General features: G+C 30.8%; 1 protein-coding gene across 1 annotated transcript; it reads right to left on the bottom strand.

Annotated features, from left to right (window-relative positions):
- Positions 1–17558: 17558 nt before the first annotated feature.
- LOC131641042 (protein TAB2 homolog, chloroplastic-like) lies at positions 17559–20390 on the bottom strand (the record flags this gene model as incomplete). Its single annotated transcript, XM_058911367.1, has 6 exons — positions 17559–17875; positions 17984–18127; positions 18222–18393; positions 19239–19352; positions 19862–19884; positions 20182–20390. Coding segments are annotated over 6 exons (922 nt in total), but the record flags the coding sequence as incomplete, so codon positions are not given.
- Positions 20391–20442: the final 52 nt, after the last annotated feature.

Below are 20442 nucleotides of genomic sequence, written 5' to 3' on the forward strand. Positions count from 1 at the left end.
TCTTATGTGTTCTATTGATTATTTATGATTTTTACTGTTAAGATCATCATAAATTGTTGTATATGACAACACGTTTCATGTTTGTGCTTAGATCTTGGCAATGGTTCAAATAGTCTTAATTGAAGATTTGTGGATGTTATTGGTCAATTTCAAAGCCTACTATCGATGTGTGCAAGTGTTGATTGAAGATTTTTCTGTTTTGGGCTTTAATTATGTGTTCCACTTTCTGACACCATAACATATAATTTATATATCAAGCTTTTTTAGAGATCGGAGAAGGCAAGCTATTCATGTATGGTGGAGAGCTTGACCGTGATTTTAAGCATGTAAGTCTTTCCTGTAACATTGCATACTCATATAGATTTGATTTATTTAATAAATAGATGGTGGGATCATTTATATGCAAGAAATATATTTTATTCCAAAAGTGATTGAACAACACAACAATTTATAATTATTGTTGAAATTTGATAATTATAATAATTTTTGAATTAGTTGAAGTAATAATGATGTTGGTTATAAATAAAACAGGAATGGAGTCCAGCAGAGAAGGAACTCATATGAAGATGGTGTTTTTGGAATAACATGTTACAATCTTTCTAGCTGATATATGTAGTCTGCATAACAAAGCTGACATCACATGTTAATTCTGATTTCTGAAAAGCTAAATATTTGTTTTTGACATTTGAAAAATCCAATATGATGCTAATATTTCACACTAATGAAGTTGCTTCTTTTCAGGCTTTTTCTTCAATGAATTTGATTATGTATGCAAAAGCAATGCAATGGAAAAGTTGTTTGTTGTCATTCCTTAAATTGGCTTTCATAATGAAAAGGGCTAATTGGAAATTTTGTATGCTTAGTGATTTTTAAAATAGAGGCTTAATTAATGAGGTTGAATGAAAGGTATTGGTAACGGGAATCTGACGATGATGGTGGAAGCATATGAGAAGAACTATCTTGCTCGGGAAATAAAAGAATACGTGATTTTGGATTCTTTCTATTTTCAAGGTTTAGTTTTTATTGCTAAATATCCTTGCATTCTTATCTATACCAAAGGTTTCATTATGCTTTTTTCTATAGAGCGTTTCGACTTTCTACAATTATTTGGTTAACAATGAATTTCTCATACACATGCTTACCACATGTATTAACAATGGATTTTGACTTTTTTTTATTGACATTTGGTTAATTTATTTTGACTTGCAGAGGGATGATGTTTTGAAAGCTGTCTTTCATTTCAATGCTCACAATAGACTTGAGTTTTTCATCTTTTGTCGAGTTTGTTATTCCCATTTTCCACTTTCGCTTGAGAATTTTCATCTGTAATTTTAGTTTCAGCACTAATATGTAAAGGATGTTAGCCCTGATAATATGCTATAGCATCTGATACTTGAGGTTCTATTTTAGTATGTAGACCATATTCAGTTTGGGGTTCAAAATTTGACACGAATGCATCTGTTGGTGCAGATGCAAGTGGTTCTAAGAGTGTGTTTGGATGAAGTATTTTAACAAGGTAATGTAATGTTTTGAGGGAATTTAAAATGATTTGCACAAAATTTATTGTTTGGATACAAAAATGAAGAATTGTTAAAATGATGGAAATTTATGAAGTATTTTATCTAAGTTAAATTTAATCATTTTAAAATGACACCAAAAACCAAAGAATTTGAAATTCCTTCATACTCCATAAAAGGTATTTGTTACTATTATTTTTTAAAATTTTGCAAATTGGTCCTCATATTTTCCAAAATTACAAAATTGACCCTATTAAGTTTTTTCAAAAAATTGCAAATTGGTCCTTAATAATTTTTAAATTTTACAATTTTGTCCTTCAAATTTTTGAAAATTACAATTTGGTCTCTACTTTTCAATTTTTTCATTTGATCCAAAAAAATTATATTTTATAAAAAATGACCCAAAAAATCTAACAATGAATTACCTTAATACTCAATCCAAACAAAATAATTTAAAATGAATGGATTTCAATTGAATCATTTGAATTGCTTTGAATTTTAAATTCCTTTAAAATTTTCAATTACCTCATCCAAACACACTCTAAGACTATTTCATTTAATGGTTAACTTTCAGGTCAATTAAACTGACAAACTATATTATTTCTTTTGGTATTATCTTTCCTTCTATAACAAACTGTAATTTTATTTATATATCATCTCATGTTTGAATGCAGCTATTGTGTATGGATCGTTGGAGTTTCCTGTTGGTGCACATCTGCATTTTGGAAGGGCTTACGAGATTATGTAATACAGGATTGATCGGGTTAGCTAAATGAATTGGGTATGTTAGTGTATTGTGGAATACTAGTGATTTTTTAAAATTCTGCTATGTTATAGTGCGTCTATAGTCATTGTTTGACAATAATGATTATTAGTTAATTGATGAGGTGAATCATACTTAGTGCGTTATATGATAACTTTTATTCATTTTTAGACTCTCATTTCCCAAATTGATTCATAGATTGTAAGAGAGATATTGGATGCTGCTGCTCGAATTATTCAGTCCGGCGTGACAAATGATGAAATTCACATAGTAGTTCACGAGGCAACTATTGTTGCAGGTGTCAATTTTAATAAGTTTCACTTTTGAAACACTTTCAGCTTTTACTTTTATTTAGTTTAGCAAGTCTATATCGTGTTTGTCGTAATTTTTTAGTTGAATTTTGTATTGAGATTTGCAGATAGCAAAAAGTTAATAATTGAACTATATAGATTCTCAATGGAGGCAGTGTCATGGCTGGTGGGCTGATTTCCAAATTCAGGTTGCGCCTGCAAAGCATCTGTACGCAGTTGCTCATGTTGTGTTGCAATTGGCAGCTAAATTATATGTTTGGGTGCTGCTATTGGATCATGAAGTAACAACTCATACATATACTTTATATAAACTAGGGTTTAATATACTTCACCCCCTGCCAATATAGCGAGTTTCGGTTTGGCCCCCTTGAATGTTTTTTTTTTAGCAAACGCCCCTTATAAAACCCAAAATCTGGATTTACCACACCTTCTTACCATGCTTGCTGACTGGGCAATGTGTTAGTAGACACGGTGGCGCTGACTGGGCTCATTACTCTTATCACTATCCCTGCTTCTTTCTTCATTTTCAACAACATTAATAGCAGAACCACCAAAACAACCACCACCACCACCATACACCAAAACAACCACCTCTCCGCCGCCATATCCCGCTACACAAACCTCAACAATATACCACATACACATAAAATGAATCTATAAGAATTCAGCTAGTGTCAACTCTTTACTTTCCAGCAACTCTTTACTTTCCATACAACTTCCCAGCATCATCTCAACAATGAATATTTCACTTGCTAGCTAGTGTCACACAGGTTTCTTCTAATATTTCTTCCAGTTGTGAATATATCCTGCTACGTGCCCCAACCTTAATCACCATTTCAATTAGTTAGTTAGTTAGGGCCACTTTACAATTACTTAATCAGTTGGATTTTTGGTGCAGTTGATGATATTGCGTTTCTCATTATAAGTTGTTGACCCCCTAGTGGGAAAAAGCTTTTGTCGTTGTTCATTTATAATTCAGGAGATTTGATAATATTGTTGTACATCCTATTATCTCTTTGATTTACTTTGTGCCGCTGATTACTATCAGTTTCAAATTCATTGATTCTAACTGTCTTAATTATTTGTTTAATCTATCGTGTTAATAAGAAAAACATGCCGAGTATCTTTATAATGCCACTCCATGGCTGTAAATATCAGCGCCTGTTGTATTTGTTTTTGAGTACAAAGTTTTCTCCCTGAAGTTTTGACTTAAGGCTGATTGCAGATTTGCAGTTTGTAGAAGAGTTATTTAGTTACTATATAGTCATTGAAGTTGTTTTTTTTTTTTTTTTTATAGTAGGAAATTGGAATTGCAACTGAAAATAGGTCACAATTAAGAAAATAATTAACTGCCTGTTGCTTTTGTTTTGTTAATGTGTTGTTGGTTTAACACATAATTCCTTGCATGGTATGCAGAGGATATCCGTTGGATATTTCTTGGCCTCAATGTCAGAGATTTGGCTTGTGAACAATAATATTTTAGTTGATTCACCTGCAGCTTTTGCGAAGAAATACTCCATCCAGTGGTTAGTTTATTTTTGTGACGTTAATATTTTAGAATTAGACTTCTGCTGGCACCCATTTTTCTTGCCTAATGGTATTCTTTCTTTGTGCTAACTGCTTGTCTTTTTGTCCAGGATGTTTTCTATCTTACTTTGCTCAGTATACCTTTGCTTGCTCTACAGCCTCTTTGTTCCAAATTGGAAGTTCGAACACTCTAACTTGCTTTGGTCTGGTCGTGTATCAACTATTCAAAATGTGAGTTAGCTTGGTTTTGTCACTTTGTGCCATTGAATACTGAAGGAATATCATGAAGTGCATATATTATAAGGTTTCTTCTGATATACAGCTAGCTCATGCAAGAGAATGAGAGATACACAGCAAGAATATAAAGGATAAAAGGGCAAAAGGGTAAAAACTATGGTCATATACATTCATTAAGTCTTATTTTGCCACATCATCAAAGCCCAGTCAGCAAGCATGGTAAGAAGGTGTGGTAAATCCAGATTTTGGGTTTTATAAGGGGTGTTTGCTAAAAAAAAACATTCAAGGGTGTCAAACCGAAACTCGCTATATTGGCAAGGGGTGAAGTACATTAAATCCTATAAACTAATATGTTACTATATATATATATATATATATATATATATATATATATATATATATATATATATATATATATATATATATATATATATATATATATATATACTTTTATTTAAATTTCCTTTCCACCACACATAGGAATCCTCATTGTCAACTGATATGTTACTATATTATTTGGTGCAGTCAACAATGCAGTCAACAATCTCGATATCGATATCGAGACTCTTAAATATATTTTACTCTTAAGTATTATAAATGAGACTCTTATATTCATATGTTTTACTCTCTAAGTTATTCTTTTGAAAAAAAGAAAGGCCTTACCATTAGACACTCAATATGAGTGCTTTTCTTTTTCTCCTTAATTATTACCATTAGTACAATCCAATAATACAGTATTTAAATACTTTTTATGATAATTTTAAATATTAATTTTAATATTTTAAAATTATAGTTATTTCTTTATACTTTATAAATTATACAATGTATTATAATTTTTTATTTTGAAATTAATATCTAATTTAAACTTAAAAGTAACACACTATTAAAATAATATCAATAAATTTCAAAATTCTAAACTATTAAAATTTTGCCTACGTGATTTGAAGATATAAGTATTTCAAATTTAACACCACATACCAAAACATATATATAATGTAAAATAAATTTCACACGTTATCATTTTATGACTTTTGTTATATTTGCATTGTGCAACTATAATTTTATTCTTTTATTATTCATAATAATCAAAGTTGTCTTTTATTATTAACCATAATTATCATTTATTTTTTTATTACAATATCAAATTGAGTTTTTTGAAATTGAGTTTTTTTTTTAAATTGGAGTTTTATTTGCAATAAAATTTAATTTAATTTGTGTCAATACCAATTTACTAAGGAAATTTGCATTGTGCAACACTTAATAATTTTATTCTTTTATTAGTTATTTTTTAAAAAATATATATAATATTTTTATTTAAAATTTATAAAATTTTGTAGTTAAATTTTTACTATAAAATTCTCCTAGACAAAAAAGATAGAGAAAATATTCATCTAGAACTGAAATTTCAAGATACCACAGAGTGTAGATATTTATTTAGAATACGGTTGAATAATATGAATAGAATTTACTTATTAAAAAATTAAAAAAAATATTTTTCGTGAAAAACAGAGAATTGTAGGTTTGTATTTTCCGTGAAAAACAAAGAATTGTAGGTTTGTATGTTACGTGAATTTATTCAAATACGTAGTTTTAAATTTAACTCATCTGGATTAAACTGATTTTTGTTAACTCATCTGAATTCACAGATAGATGTAAATATATCTATGAGATATCAGATGTAATAACTAAAATTTGACGGGGAGCTGTCATATATTGTAGGTTTGTAAAAAATTGTAAATATGATATAATAAGAAAGATTTAAAATTGATATTTGATAGAAAGCTGTTATAAATGTTAGGTTTGGAAAAATAGACTAATATCTAAAAAAAAAATAGTTTTGTTAACTCGTATGGATTCACGATAGATGTAAAGGTATCTATGAGATACCAGCTGTAAACTGTTCATTTTAATATTCATCTTTTAAATATTTCTCTTTATTATGTTTTATATCAATTGAAGTTTGAGGATCGGCTGTACGATTTATTGTAAGTACGAATCAATGCTTAAAAGTTGGTACATATTATTAGCCTATATTTGTAACTATGTGAATGTCAACCAAAGGATTAATTTATACTCTATAAATGATAATTTGATAGACATGTAATGTGAATCTAGACGGAATCCGTGCGATGGCACAGATTTCTTACTAGTTTACTATTAAGGTTATCAATTAAGAGTGTCCAATTAAGAGAGTAATACTAGTTACTAAAGATTATATAAATAAATAAAAAGATTGTAATATTCTATTTTAATGCTTTAAATTACTATCTCAGTTTTAGTATATTTCTTAATCGAATGTCATTCTCATTTATTATTACTTTATTTTAATAATTATTTTTTAAACTATTTGTAAATTTTTTTTGACTAAAAGGATATTCATTCATTCAAATTGAAAAATACATAGATCATTACAAATTCAAGATCGCTAAAAACTGAAAAATATGAACCTGCAAACAATCATGTAGCACCTAGGTTAATAGCATACAACGACAACATGAAAGTGCCTATAAATATGATAAAATAAAAGTCAATATTCATATTTTTGTATCTGCAACATTGACGCTCAAGTATTCCTCAGATCTGCAATGATTTGAAGTAAATGTGTCAATCTGAACCAACAAATACGGTACTAAGACGGGAAAACCAACAAACACTGTACTAAGACGGGAAAACCAACAAACACCGCACAAGACGATAAAAACTTAAAAACAAACAAATCAAATATATATGGATAACCACTTATTTAAATAAAAAGAAAAAGAAAAACAGTGTTGAAGGGTGATTTCTAGAAGAAAAAAAAAGGCCAAAAACCACATCTACGATGGAAGGACAAAAAGAAAGAAAAGTTTATAAGTGGTAATTAATTGTAAAATGAATAGAAACTATTTGTAACATATTAATATGATTAATTTAATAAATATGTAATATGGTATGATAATATTATTTTATTTTTTAATCAGTGGGCAAAATTTGTATTTCGTCTTTAAATTCAAAGTCCCTTCGAATAAATTATGTTAATTAAAAATTTAGATAAAATATTAAATTTGATTTTACAATTGAATTTAACTTTACAAATTTAATTAGGAGAATAAAAAGTCAAAATTTATATCATATTTAGTATTGAATGTTAAAAAGGATATACCAATATAGAAAGATATATCTGAATCTTTCATATATTCCAATCATTAATGTAGTGATATCTGAATATTTAATATAGATAAAAAATATTAATAAAAAGTAATTAATGCATTTCAATTTAAAAAAATAATTTTTAAAAAGTAAAAATTCAAAACATATTATAATTAGGCATGGAAACAGCAGTATTGTTTAGTTTATTCACAAACTAAAAATAAAGATTGATTTTCTTAGATATTCTTAACAACAAATATGAATCTTTTTCTCCAAATTTCCACCGATTAAGGAAATTGTTATATATACAACTTTAAGAGCATCACTTCATACTTTTGTTAGAAAGAATAGGATAAGTATTTCTAGTATCGTCTCCTCAGGGATTGATGCGATATTATCGCCGTTCTACAGCTTAGTGTATTTTGAGTTAAGTTTTGGGTAACAGTTTGATGACATGAAATATTAATAGCATGCAAAGTAAGTAAAGGCAATAAAATAGGGTTTGAAGATGATTTGAGAAAACTGTGTCAAGATTAGTGTTCGTTAGTTTGCTTTATATGTACTCTAACGATCATATATATGAACCTATTAATGATTAATACAACCACATATCCTCTCGATACCGTTTATCTCTAAAGCAATATCGTGGTTATTATCATATTAACCGTCAGATGATCTCTCATGCTGACAATCAACGTGATAATCTTAAAAGCTTGATACATGTGATTATCAACTCACAAATCTATCTCTAGAGTTTGTTTATTGATAGATGAATATCTTTTAGATCTAGCTTTGAAACATATCTCTCAATAGTGATCCAAAACAACAAATGAAACATAAACAACAAGATATTCACCATATATTAATCATTAACCAAGTTCAGACATAATAGATCAAAGAAAATACATATTTACAAACTAACTACCTTTAATCTTGACACAAGATGAAACTTAGCTCTCCATAGCCATGGAAGCTTCAACAACAAGCAACAAACCAAGATTTAGTGACATCAAACTCAAGAAGATTGAAGAAAAATGTTTGAAAATCTTGATTTACACTTAAGATATGGTTTTTTTCTCTCCTTCTCTTGCCCTAGCTTTTTCTTCTAAGTGTCTCTTATGATAAAGTTCTCCTAATTACCCTTAATTATCAAATTTATGTGGCTAAGAACAAAAGTTGAAAAAGTAGGTCCGTTGAGCGGACTAGCTAAAATATCTGCTTTGCCTTCAAGGTCCGCTGAGCGGAACCAACTTTGTTGTTCGCCTCTGCCCATGTCCGCTTGAACTCCGCTGAGCGGACTTGGTGACAAAAATTTCCTGTCCAGTTCCGCTTGGACTCCGCTGAGCGGACCTTCTGGTACAAAACTCCTTCTTTTGGTCTTCCAAACTCATTGCAAGCTTGTTTTCACCATTTCTTTTCTTTCCATCTCGCCAAAAGTTGCTAAAACCTATAGAACACATTGCAAAAGTTAATAAACTAACTTAAATAGAAAATAAACACAAAGTTATTTATTTACATACTAATATATCAAAGGCAATCAAATTTGGCACAAGAGTTTAAGAAATACCACAAAATTCATATACAAAATATACACAATTGGGATTCTAACAACTTTCCTACTGCAACAAGTTTCTGAATTGAAAAAAATCTCACAAGATGTAACGTTCAACATTTTTAAGTTATTCTAAGTTTCTTTAAAGTTCATCCATGGAAGAATATTTGTGTAAGGCATATCCAGATTTGTCTTCAACCGGTTGTGATGTACCACGCGACAATGATCTGTATTTACATCAACCATTACACGACTACCCGTGTTTCAAGCGATGAAATGAATCCATCTTTAAGTGATACTATATGTTATATCTTCTCATATGTGTTCGAAGATAGGGTTATCCGAAAAGCTACCATCATATCATGGCTTTCTGAAGCGGGTGTTCCTGAAGATGCTTTTGCATTGGTGGTAGAAGAAATTTCGCAATGTGTTAGGGAGATGGGCAATGGGATGTATAAGAACTCGAGGGATCTTTTTATTCAAGTTGATATTTTTGTTACACGTAATTCTAAAGAGTGTGATGAAGATGAAGAGAGCAATTGTTTGGACGAGAATGAAGGGGAAATGGGAGTTGAAGAATATGATGATTACTTCTGTTACAAGGACTATTGAAGATAACCATAATAAAGATGATTGGGGTTATAGATGGGAAGAGGAAGAAATGGAGATTGAATTACAAGTAGATAATGGGGTGACTCCAAATGTTACATGGACGGTTGATGAAGATGATCACGGTGAAAACGAGTATGGAGATGAATGGGACTCTTATTGGGAAGTGGAAATGAGAATAGAAGAAGATAATAGATTGGTTATTGAAGTTTAAAATGATGATGATTATAGCTTCGATATTGAAGTTAAAAATAAAAATGATGAAGATGAATGGAACTATGGTTGGGAGGAGGCAATCGGAATTGAAGAAGATAATATTAGATTTGTTTTTGTGGCGTCGTCATGTATTTAAGGATTGAAGATGGTAACAATCGAAGAAGCGGAAAAATGTATTATTTGTCATGAAGATTTTAATGTTGGTGTCTATATGCCATGTTCGCATATGTTTCATATGAATTGTATTCAGGATTGGTTAAGTGTAGGCAACCCATGCCCTTTATGTAGATTTCATCTACCTACTAGTAGCACAAATGAATGATGAGTGATTTTTTTGTGATGTTTAATGATTGTGTGTTTATTAGTGTATTAACTAGGATTGGGCCGACCCACATTTGTATTGGGCTTTTACCTCTAGTTTCAGTTTACTCTTTATCCACATTGTTGTATAGATAGTATATATGTGGACATGATTGGTGTAAGCATGGTTTATGCATTGTAACAACAATAACAGAATTCAATTGTGAAGTTTATATTTTCTATGCTATGGAATTGCAGAGCACACATAGCTTTATCATTGTGCCATCGAAGCAGACACTGCTCGCGCTAACCTGACTCTTTCAGTTGCGATTTCGACTTGGTATGTATACGCAACCTATAAGAAAAGTCCTACATCGACTAAAGAAGCTGAAGCATGGGAAGCAACCAAGAGAGCTTCTGGAGGATTGCATTTTCTCGCAATCCAAGATGAGTTAGATTCTGAAAATTGTGTTGGCTTCTGGCTTTTGCTAGACTTGCCTCCTCCACCTGTATAATTATTGCCACACAATATTCACAGAACAAAAAATATTACAATTTTTTTCCAGTTTTTTAAGTATATATTAGGAAGATCCTAAAGTCCCACATTGGTTGGAGATAGAGCATTGAATGAGTATATATAAAGGGACACTCCTCACTTTACCAACCTGTTTTGTAAAGATGAGTTAGGTTAAAACTCTAATATGGTATCAGAGCCTATCGATCGGACCACGGGCCGCCCATCGTTAATATCCACGCACCAAGCCCAAAAAGAGTGCTGGGTGTGAGGGGGTGTATTAGGAAGATCCTAAAGTCCCACATTGGTTGGAGATAGAGCATTGAAAGAGTATATATAGAGGGACACTCCTCACCTTACCAACCAGTTTTGTAAAGATGAGTTAGGTCAAACTCTAATACACAGAGCTCCAATCCATTCATAGATGCTGCGATAGCAAATGGTTACAAAAAGCATACTCAGCTACGATATCGTCTCATTATACATCAAAATGCATCCTAAAACATTTGAATTCTTGAATTTTTTTATCTTTTTCGTGTGCAACAGATATCTGCCACAGTATGCAATCCTGAAAGCATCATCCTTTCTTCTGGTGGTCCAGTTGTCGTGTTCACACTGATTCACAGACTCGAAACATAAGCACACCATAGAGAGTATAGAATATTCAGGTCTAGCGATACTATCAACTAATAATGACAACAATCAACCAATTGTAGTGTTCTTAAATATTTATTGAAAACATGTTACACATAGAAATCGTTTTACATGTTCTAATGCACGAAATGCAGTCATCTCTCAAACCAGCTTCGGTTTCTCTTTGAACATGCTCTTTTCACCAAAGGTTTGATCAATGTGCATCATTATATTCCTATGTACATCACAGGCTTATTTAGTAAAGTCATAAACCTAAGAGTTAAACAATTTTGCAACAATTTGAGACCATGATTAGTAGTAGTCCAATAATTGCAATTTCGTCATATCACTAGAAAATAATCAATAGGAGATTGTTTTGTGAAATGACACAAGGTTCTCTTTGCTTTCATATTACATTAAAACAGAACTCAAGCAGAGACTTGCATATCAGAAACTAACGTGTAATTAAGCAGTTACATTATAAAAACTAAAAGATATTGTCACTAATATAATTATAGACTAAACTAAATTTATTTTAGATTGAAAAAAATGACAAATTACTTTAAATCTGTTACAATTTTTTTAATCAATAATTTCTTTTATTTCAAAATCAAATTTTTAAATTTTAAATATAATTTTTTTATGTTAGAATCATTTAATACAATTTAATTTATATAATAATTATTTATTTTATAATTAAATAATTTATTTTGAATTTAAGTATGTTTTTTAATTATATTTTATATCATATCAAATAAATTTATTTGTGCGGATGCATGAGTATCTTACTAGTAATTGAAAAAATAAACAAATTGAACGTAATCCCAAAGTCACATTATCCAATAATAAGAATTGAAATATACTTACGTATTTACAAATGAATTTGTTTACAAGATAATGCTTCTTAATAAGTAGATTGAAACAAAAAATTTAAGAACAAATGATAACACAATCTAACGAGCAACAACTCTTTTGTTCTAGATATTCTTAGAAAATATATCTCTCACAATGGAGTGTTTATTACAATTTCACTAAGATATTTCTTTCTCATGTTACTCAAAACTAGGTGAAACAGATCAAAGCATGATTACATAGTATCAGAGCATTGAGATATGTGAAACAAATATTTCTGAACCTCATAGTATATATCATCATATATTTATCTTACCAGGTATTTATGACTGACCATCAGAAATTTTCTCATCTTTATCATGATATAATTCGTTCATTAGAATTAATGACTCCTAAGTCTTGAGGATAAATCACTTTTCATTGTAAGATGTGAGCAATGCAATTTATTGAGATATAGATATAGATCAAAATCATCATTATACTTCTCCCTCCTTTTTTTCATAATCAACAAGTTTAAAGACATTATTAATTGATTTTAATCATGTGTAAGCACAAAATTAAGAAACAAAGAGAGAAACACACTGACACAAATTCCATTTCATTGGAAGGAGAATTTACAACATTTGAACCACAAATATGAAACACGAGAAGAACACAAATAGAATCAAATCCTAAGCGAGTGAATAAAAGGAGTATAGGAAAAAATGAGGTTTCATCCATATCTTGCGATCAGAAGAGTCTTTTATCTGTACTGGTACACCCTTACACTAGCCCCCACAAAGGTACGCCAACCGTCATCATCTGAATCAACATGAAATCTAAAGGAACTTGTCTTCAAAGATTTTATTTTGGATACAAACATTCTTCCAGTTTTTGAAGTGCCTTCGGTTGATCTAGAGATGAACATACTTTTTGTAAGATCAGTACATTCAACAACTTTGCCTTTAAAAGGAGGTTCCTTTTTGTTAGCAGAGATTGTTTTGGAAGAACTTGGAAAAGAGAACAGCTTGAACTCGAAAGATTAATATGATTAACTACACCGATTTTCTTGTTACAAGCATATGTTTCGGAAGCCATGACAAAAGAGAGAAAATGAGGGGTTTTAAGAGAAATTGAAAACTGATGAAGGGATGAAAACAAAAGAAGCAGATATCAACATGTTTCTGACTAGAGATATTTTTGATCAAGACATCTTCTAACTTGTAGAAGTATCTTTTGATAGAAAAACAAGCTTCCGTAAGATCAATATCTTATTTTCCACAGAAGTAGATATCACATATAATCAAGATTCATTATGGACAAAATTCCATTTTCTAGTATTTTAGAATGAACAAAAATCTATCTTCAGCTAAGAATTTTGTAAAGATATCAGCCCATTGATGGTTTGTATCTATAAGTTTTTAAATAAGGTTCCTTTTCTGAACATGGTCTCTAATGAAGTGATACTTGATTTTTATGTGTTTAGCTATTGAGTGTAAAATAGAATTCTTAATTAAGCAAATAGCAACAGTATTATCACAAAAGATAGGAGTGTTGCTTACGTATACCTGAAAGTCTTCTAGTTGACTTTTCATTTAGAGCATCTGAGTGCTGAATAGTGATGCTGATATATATTATGCTTCAGCAGTAGATAATATAATTGTTGATTGTCTTTTGCTTGACCATGAGATGGTATTTTTACTCAGAAACTGACAGTTTCCAAAAGTGCTTTTATATTCAATTCTATCTCCTTCATAGTCTACATCATAAAAACCCGTTAGCTTAAATTTTGATGTTTTCTTATACATCCAGCCAATGTTAGTTATTCCTTTCAAATACTTTAGGATTCTCTTAACAGCTGTTAAGTGAGTTTCCTTAGGATCTAATTGAAACTGGGCACATAGACAAACGGTGAATAGCATATCTAGACAAGAAGAAGTCAAATATAGAAGAGAGTTTGTCATACCACAATAGATCTCTTGATAAACCTTTGTGCTTACTTCTTCCTTTTCAATTGATGAATGTATGTAGCTTCTGAAGTTTGCTTGATTTGTATATCCATAAAGTACTTTAACTCTTGAATTAAGCTCATTTCAAATTCAGGATGCATTAGTTTAGAAAATTCTTGACAAATGGATGGATTAGCAGAACCAAAAATAATATCATCAACATATATTTGACATATAATAAGATTGTTTCTAGAGTTCTTATAGAAAAGAGTAGTATCTACTTTGCTCTTGAGAAACCATTCTCCAGAAGAAAAGCACTAAGTCTATCATCCCAAGCTCTGGGAGCTTGCTTTAGACCATACAATAATTTCTTAAGTTTAAAACCGTGTTAAGGAAACTTTGTACTCTCAAAACAAGGAGGTTGATGAAAATATAATTCTTTAGAAATATATCTATTTAGAAACGCACTTTTAACATCTATTTAATATAAGATAATATTATTATTAACAACAAATGAGATTAGAAGACGAATAGATTCTAACTTGGAGACTGAAGCAAAAGTTTCATTGTAGTCAATACCCTCTTGTTAACTATAACCATGTGCAACCAATTATGCCTTGTTTCTGACAACTTCACCTTTCTCATTTAGTTCTTTTCTAAATACCCATTTTGTTCTAATAACATGAGTTTCTTTGGGCTTTGGTACTAGGTCCCAAACATCATTTATGGAGAACTTATTTAGCTCTTGTTGCATAGCCAATATCAATTCATTATCTTGAAGTGCTTCCTCACAAGAAGTTGGTTCTATCAAAGACACCAATCTCAGAAGAGTTTCTTTAGATTGTTTGAAAGTGGGTCTTATACTGACAGGTTCAGCTTTATCTCTCAGGGGAATATCTTTAGATACCATTTGTCTCTGGCTTTGCCTTTTCCGAACTAATGGAACTTCATAAGGTTTTGATATATCATCCTTATCAGAAACTTTGTCTTTAGAATTTTTGATCTTTTCTCTATATCCTGCAAGTGTAATTTCTAGATCTGCAAACTTTTCAAAAAATACAAGAAAAAATTTATTTATTTTTAAGTTGAAACAAACAGACTCATGACTTAATTGAATATGCATTTTATGAATTTTTTTTTTATAAACACCTTATGTGTCATTTTTAAAAGAGAAATTTTGACATTTATTAATTTAAATATTCATTATTAACAAATGTTATCAATTAAGGGTGTCCAATCAAGGGAGTATTACTAGTTATTAAAGATCACATAAATACTTAATCAAAAAAAAAGATCACATAAATAAATAAATAAAAAGATGATAATCTTTTATTTTTATACTTTAAATTACTATCGTTTTAGTAAATATTTTTTAAATGAATGTCATTCTCATTTTTCAAAATAAAAATAATTATTATTTTTTCTACTATACTCTTTAATCGTTATTCTTTAAACTACTTGAAAATTATTAATTTGCTTAATTTAATAAATATGTAATATTGTATCACAATATTTTTTTTTCAATTAGTGTGCAAAAATCATAAATCACTATCATTGTAAAATATATGTATTTCGTCTTTAAATTCAAAGTCCATATATATAAATTATGTTAATTAAAAATTGATATAATAGAAATACAGTTTATATTGTCATATAAAATATACAATAAAATCATAACACCGTTAATTTTTATAGATATTTGACTTTTTCTTTAAATCACATATAAAATATTAATATATAAAATATTTATTTTTTAAAATATTACGATGACGGAGTAAAATATTTTATACTAACACTACACTACCTTTAAACTCATTAAAAATTCAGATAACAAATAGTAAATTTGATTACAATTGATTTTACCTTTACAAATTTGATCGTTCAGAGAATAAAAAGTCAAAATTTCAGAATATTTAGTATAGATTGAAAAAAAGATACATCAATTTCTTCATTAATGCATTTAAATCGTAATCTCTACAATACTATACTAGTAGATTGTTAAAAAAATATACCAATATAAAAAAGATATAAAAAATATTTCCGAATCTTTAATGTATTCCCATCATTAATGCATTTATATTCAAAAAAAAAATGTCTTTTAAATTATAAAATTCAAAACATCTTATATTTAGCCAAGAAAATAGTAATATTGTTTAGTTTATTTACAAATTAAAAATAAAGATATTTTTTAAGATATTCTCAGCAACAAATCTTTTTCTCCAAGTTTCCACCGATCAAGTAATTTGTTATATATACATTAGTTCATTCAAGATCATCACTTTATACTTCATACTTGTATCGTTTCTGAACTGAAAAAATTCCACAAGGTGCTTTGTTCAACAATTTTTAGTATTCTAAGTTTCTTTAAAGTTCATCCATGGATGAATATTATTGTAAGGCATATTTAGATATGTCTTCAACCGATGTACCACGCGACAATGATCCGTATCTACATATAGAATTCGATTACACGACTACTCGTGTTTCAAGCGATGAAATGAATTCATCTTTAAGCGATACTATACATTATAACTTTTCATATGTGTCCGAACATAGAGTAATCCGAAAAGCTACCATTGTATCATGGCTTTCTGAAGTGGGTGTTCCTGAAGATGCTTTTGCATTGGTGGTAGAAGAAATTTCGCAATGTGTTAGTGAGATGGGTAGTGGGATGTATAAGAACTTGAGGGATCTTTTTATTCAAGTTGATTTTTCTGTTACACATCATTCTAAAGAGTGTAATGAAGATGAAGAGAGCAATTGTTTGGACAAGAATGAAGAGGAAATGAAAGTTGAAGAAGATGAAGATAACCATAATAAAGATGAATGGAGTTATAGATGGGAAGAGGAAGAAATGGAGATTGAAGTACAAGATAATGGGTTGACTCCAACTGATACATGGACTTTTGTTGAAGATGATCACGGTGAAAACGAGTATGGAGATGAATGGGACTCTTATTGGGAAGAGGAAATGAGAATAGAAGAAGATAATAGATCGGTTATTGAAGTTGAAGTTGATGATGATTATAGCTTCGATATTGAAGTTGAAAATGATGATGATTATAGCTTTGATATTGAAGTTGAAAACGAAAATGATGAAGATCAATGGAACTATGGTTGGGAAGAGGTAATCGGAATTGAAGAAGAAGATATTAGGTTTGTTCCTGCGGCGCCGTCATGCATTGAAGGATTGAAGATGGTAACAATCGAAGAAGCGGAAAAATGTACTATTTGTCACGAAGATTTTAATGTTGGTGTTTGTATGCCATGTTCTCATATGTTTCATACGAATTGTATTAAAGATTGGTTGAATGTAGGCAACTCTTGCCCTTTATGTAGATTTCAGCTACCTACTAGTTGCACAAATGAATAAAAACTGATTTTATTGTGATGTTGAATGAATGTGTTTATTTTTACTCAATCAATAAGTGTTTATTAATATTTAAGATTCTTAGTATAAATCACATACTAAAAAAACTGAAAAAAATTGTTATATGTTTTGTTCTGTGAATATTGTGTGGCAATAATTATACAGGTGGAGGAGGCAAGTCTAGCAAAAGCCAGAAGCCAACACAATTTTCAGAATCCAACTCATCTTGGATTGCAAGGAAATGCAAACCTCCAGAAGCTTTCTTGGCTGCTTCCCATGCTTCAGCTTCTTTAGTCGAAGTAGGACTTTTCTGATACGTCGCGTATACATACCGAGTCGAAATCGCAACTGAAAGAGTCAGGTTAGCGCGAGCAGTGTCTGCTTCGATGGCGCAGAGCTCCAATCCATTCATAAAAGCTGCCATAGTAAATGGTTACAGAAGCATACTTAGCTATGATATATGCGTCAAAAGTGCATTCGAGTAACTTAGTTTAACGCTTATATATGAAAAATGAAGTTTTTTACCTGATAATATTTGAGCACGAGAAGATGCAACAGCGAGTCCTGGGATCAACGTCTTCTCGTCGATTTCAATGCCTAATAAATCCAGATCTAGCCCGGAACCATAGCCAAATCTTTCTTCTGGGGCCGAGGCCTCTTCGTGGACAGCTTTAAAGTAGGTAATTGAAAGTAAGAGACAATTATAAACAAACAATGTCATGTAATTGTGAAACAAACGACATAAAAGCGGACAAATTTCTACCTGAGTAAGGTAACTGAACAAACGCCCATCTTTCACCAAAAAGATCGTCAGGAAGTTTCGTGGGAAAGGGATTGTCTAATGGCAAAAGAGGCTTGGATCCCTTTTGAAATCCAGGATGTTTAGTATATACAGTCTCGTAACGTTCCTCCAGCCATAAAAGTAATGACAAACACTGAAAAAGATTAAACGAAGCGCGTAAGATATACACCGGTGAAACTCTGAAAAGGAAATAGAACCAAAATGAAATAGGGTCACCAAAAGATTATCATTTTTAATACAGCTATGTAAGCAAAATTAAATGACCCTTCTGCGGTTTAGGGTGAGCAAAATCGCAAAATCCATGGATTTTACGATTCTGACAACAATGGACTAGAACTTCTAGTCTAAAAATATGATAAAAAAAACCAACAAAGCCAAATGGATATGCTTCCCAATCCTTTGGATGAAACAATAACATATATATTACAGACCTCTAACTTAGCCAACATTTTGTAGTTAGCACCTGTCTACCAGACAGTGTTTAAAATTGCAGAACTCATAATGTGATCAGCCACAACACAGCGGCCATTAAAACTACAGTGGATTATCATTGCAAAGCACAAGTGTGTTTGCTTTATTGCTAGCATCAATTTTCCGAAGCATGTCAATACCAAAACAACATATGCTTGTTGACTCAACAAGCATTTGGCCTTTTCCAACGCTAATACAAATAAGCCACGCATCAATCCATCACAACAGCAAAGTTGCAATGCAACTACTACTAGAACCTTAATTTAAAACCTCAGTAACTTTCTACATCATGGGATACTGCAATTATATACCTGTTTCCTCGAGCTTTTTTTTATACTTTTTATAAATAGTTTAAGTGATTAACTTGAATCCGGATTATACATATACGAAACCTTTTTCCCGAACCTATTTTCACTACCTTCACCTGATGAACAAGTTAAGCTTTTCAATCCAAGGTTTGTCATGGACATTTCAAGACCACTTAGGCTTATTAAATAGTGTACTCACCCATTTACTCGGAAGAGCTCTTATACCAAGCTCCTTACACGCTTTCGTAGTAATCGTCTGCATCTGTGCCCTATAAAGCAACAAAAGTACACTTAACCAATATTTCTCCTCACTCTAATATGCACACCAAGCAAAATAATGCCTTAAGCTAGCATTAAGCAGATACAATATAACAAGATGCGATAATAATATAACAGATACACCATTTTTTGTATACATACTCTATACATTATAGAAATCAAGCTTCATTAGGTAAGGTTATGTATGTGTTATCTAACATGGTGAAAGTAAATTATATGCATTTTATATCACCTCGCAACCATAAATATAATCAATACAACACTGTCACAAGTGGCACAGACACCTGACACGATACTGACATGTAATCACCAAGTAAATGAAAAACATGTGTTGATATAGATATGACATGAGTCAGATACTAGACACACTTTCAATTCAAGGGGTCAATGATACACATAGATAACAACCGATCAAAAACTCACAATAGATATTTGTGTGTATAGTTATCCAATTTGATATGCAGATGACATGAAATTATCCGCTGTGTCCATAGTTTGTTCTTGAGTACTAGTCCTGTTGTTTGCACTTGCACAGGTGTTAACCTTAGATGACGACGACGATGATCCTGCAAGTGGATGAAAAATGACAAGTTTTATAAACACCGAATCCATGAAACATTGACACGGATATAGACACAACACTTGCAAGCCGATAATATTGACACGGACATGGTAAAATAATTGAATGTAAACACACGTTTAAGCGTTGAATTCTAACATATATCGAACATCAAACACACCTTCAATCAGAAGTATCATTGCTAAATAACTCAAGATCAATTCCCTGAAAAGCCGAAACCAAATTAGCATCCCCTTTATAAACACTAGATGAGAAACACTTATTTTCAAAAGGGAAAAAGAACCTAATTCACAGTCAACTTTTCCCTCAAGTTGAACCAAAGTGTTCCTCAACCTTAACAATTCCGCTTCAAGTAGTGCCTGCCCTTGTAATCTCCTCATAAGTTGTTGATTCACAAGTTTCAACTTCTTAACTTCTTCCTCCAAATAAGCCGTCTGTGCGTTCTTCTTCTCCCTATACTTTTTAACAGCATTACCAGAAATTCTTTTCGGCCTTGAATAAGCCGATGCAGACTCAATTATGGTCGCATTTTAGCTCAAGTCAC

Source organism: Vicia villosa, unplaced genomic scaffold, assembly GCF_029867415.1.
Source record: "Vicia villosa cultivar HV-30 ecotype Madison, WI unplaced genomic scaffold, Vvil1.0 ctg.003467F_1_1, whole genome shotgun sequence".
Lineage (NCBI taxonomy): Eukaryota > Viridiplantae > Streptophyta > Magnoliopsida > Fabales > Fabaceae > Vicia > Vicia villosa.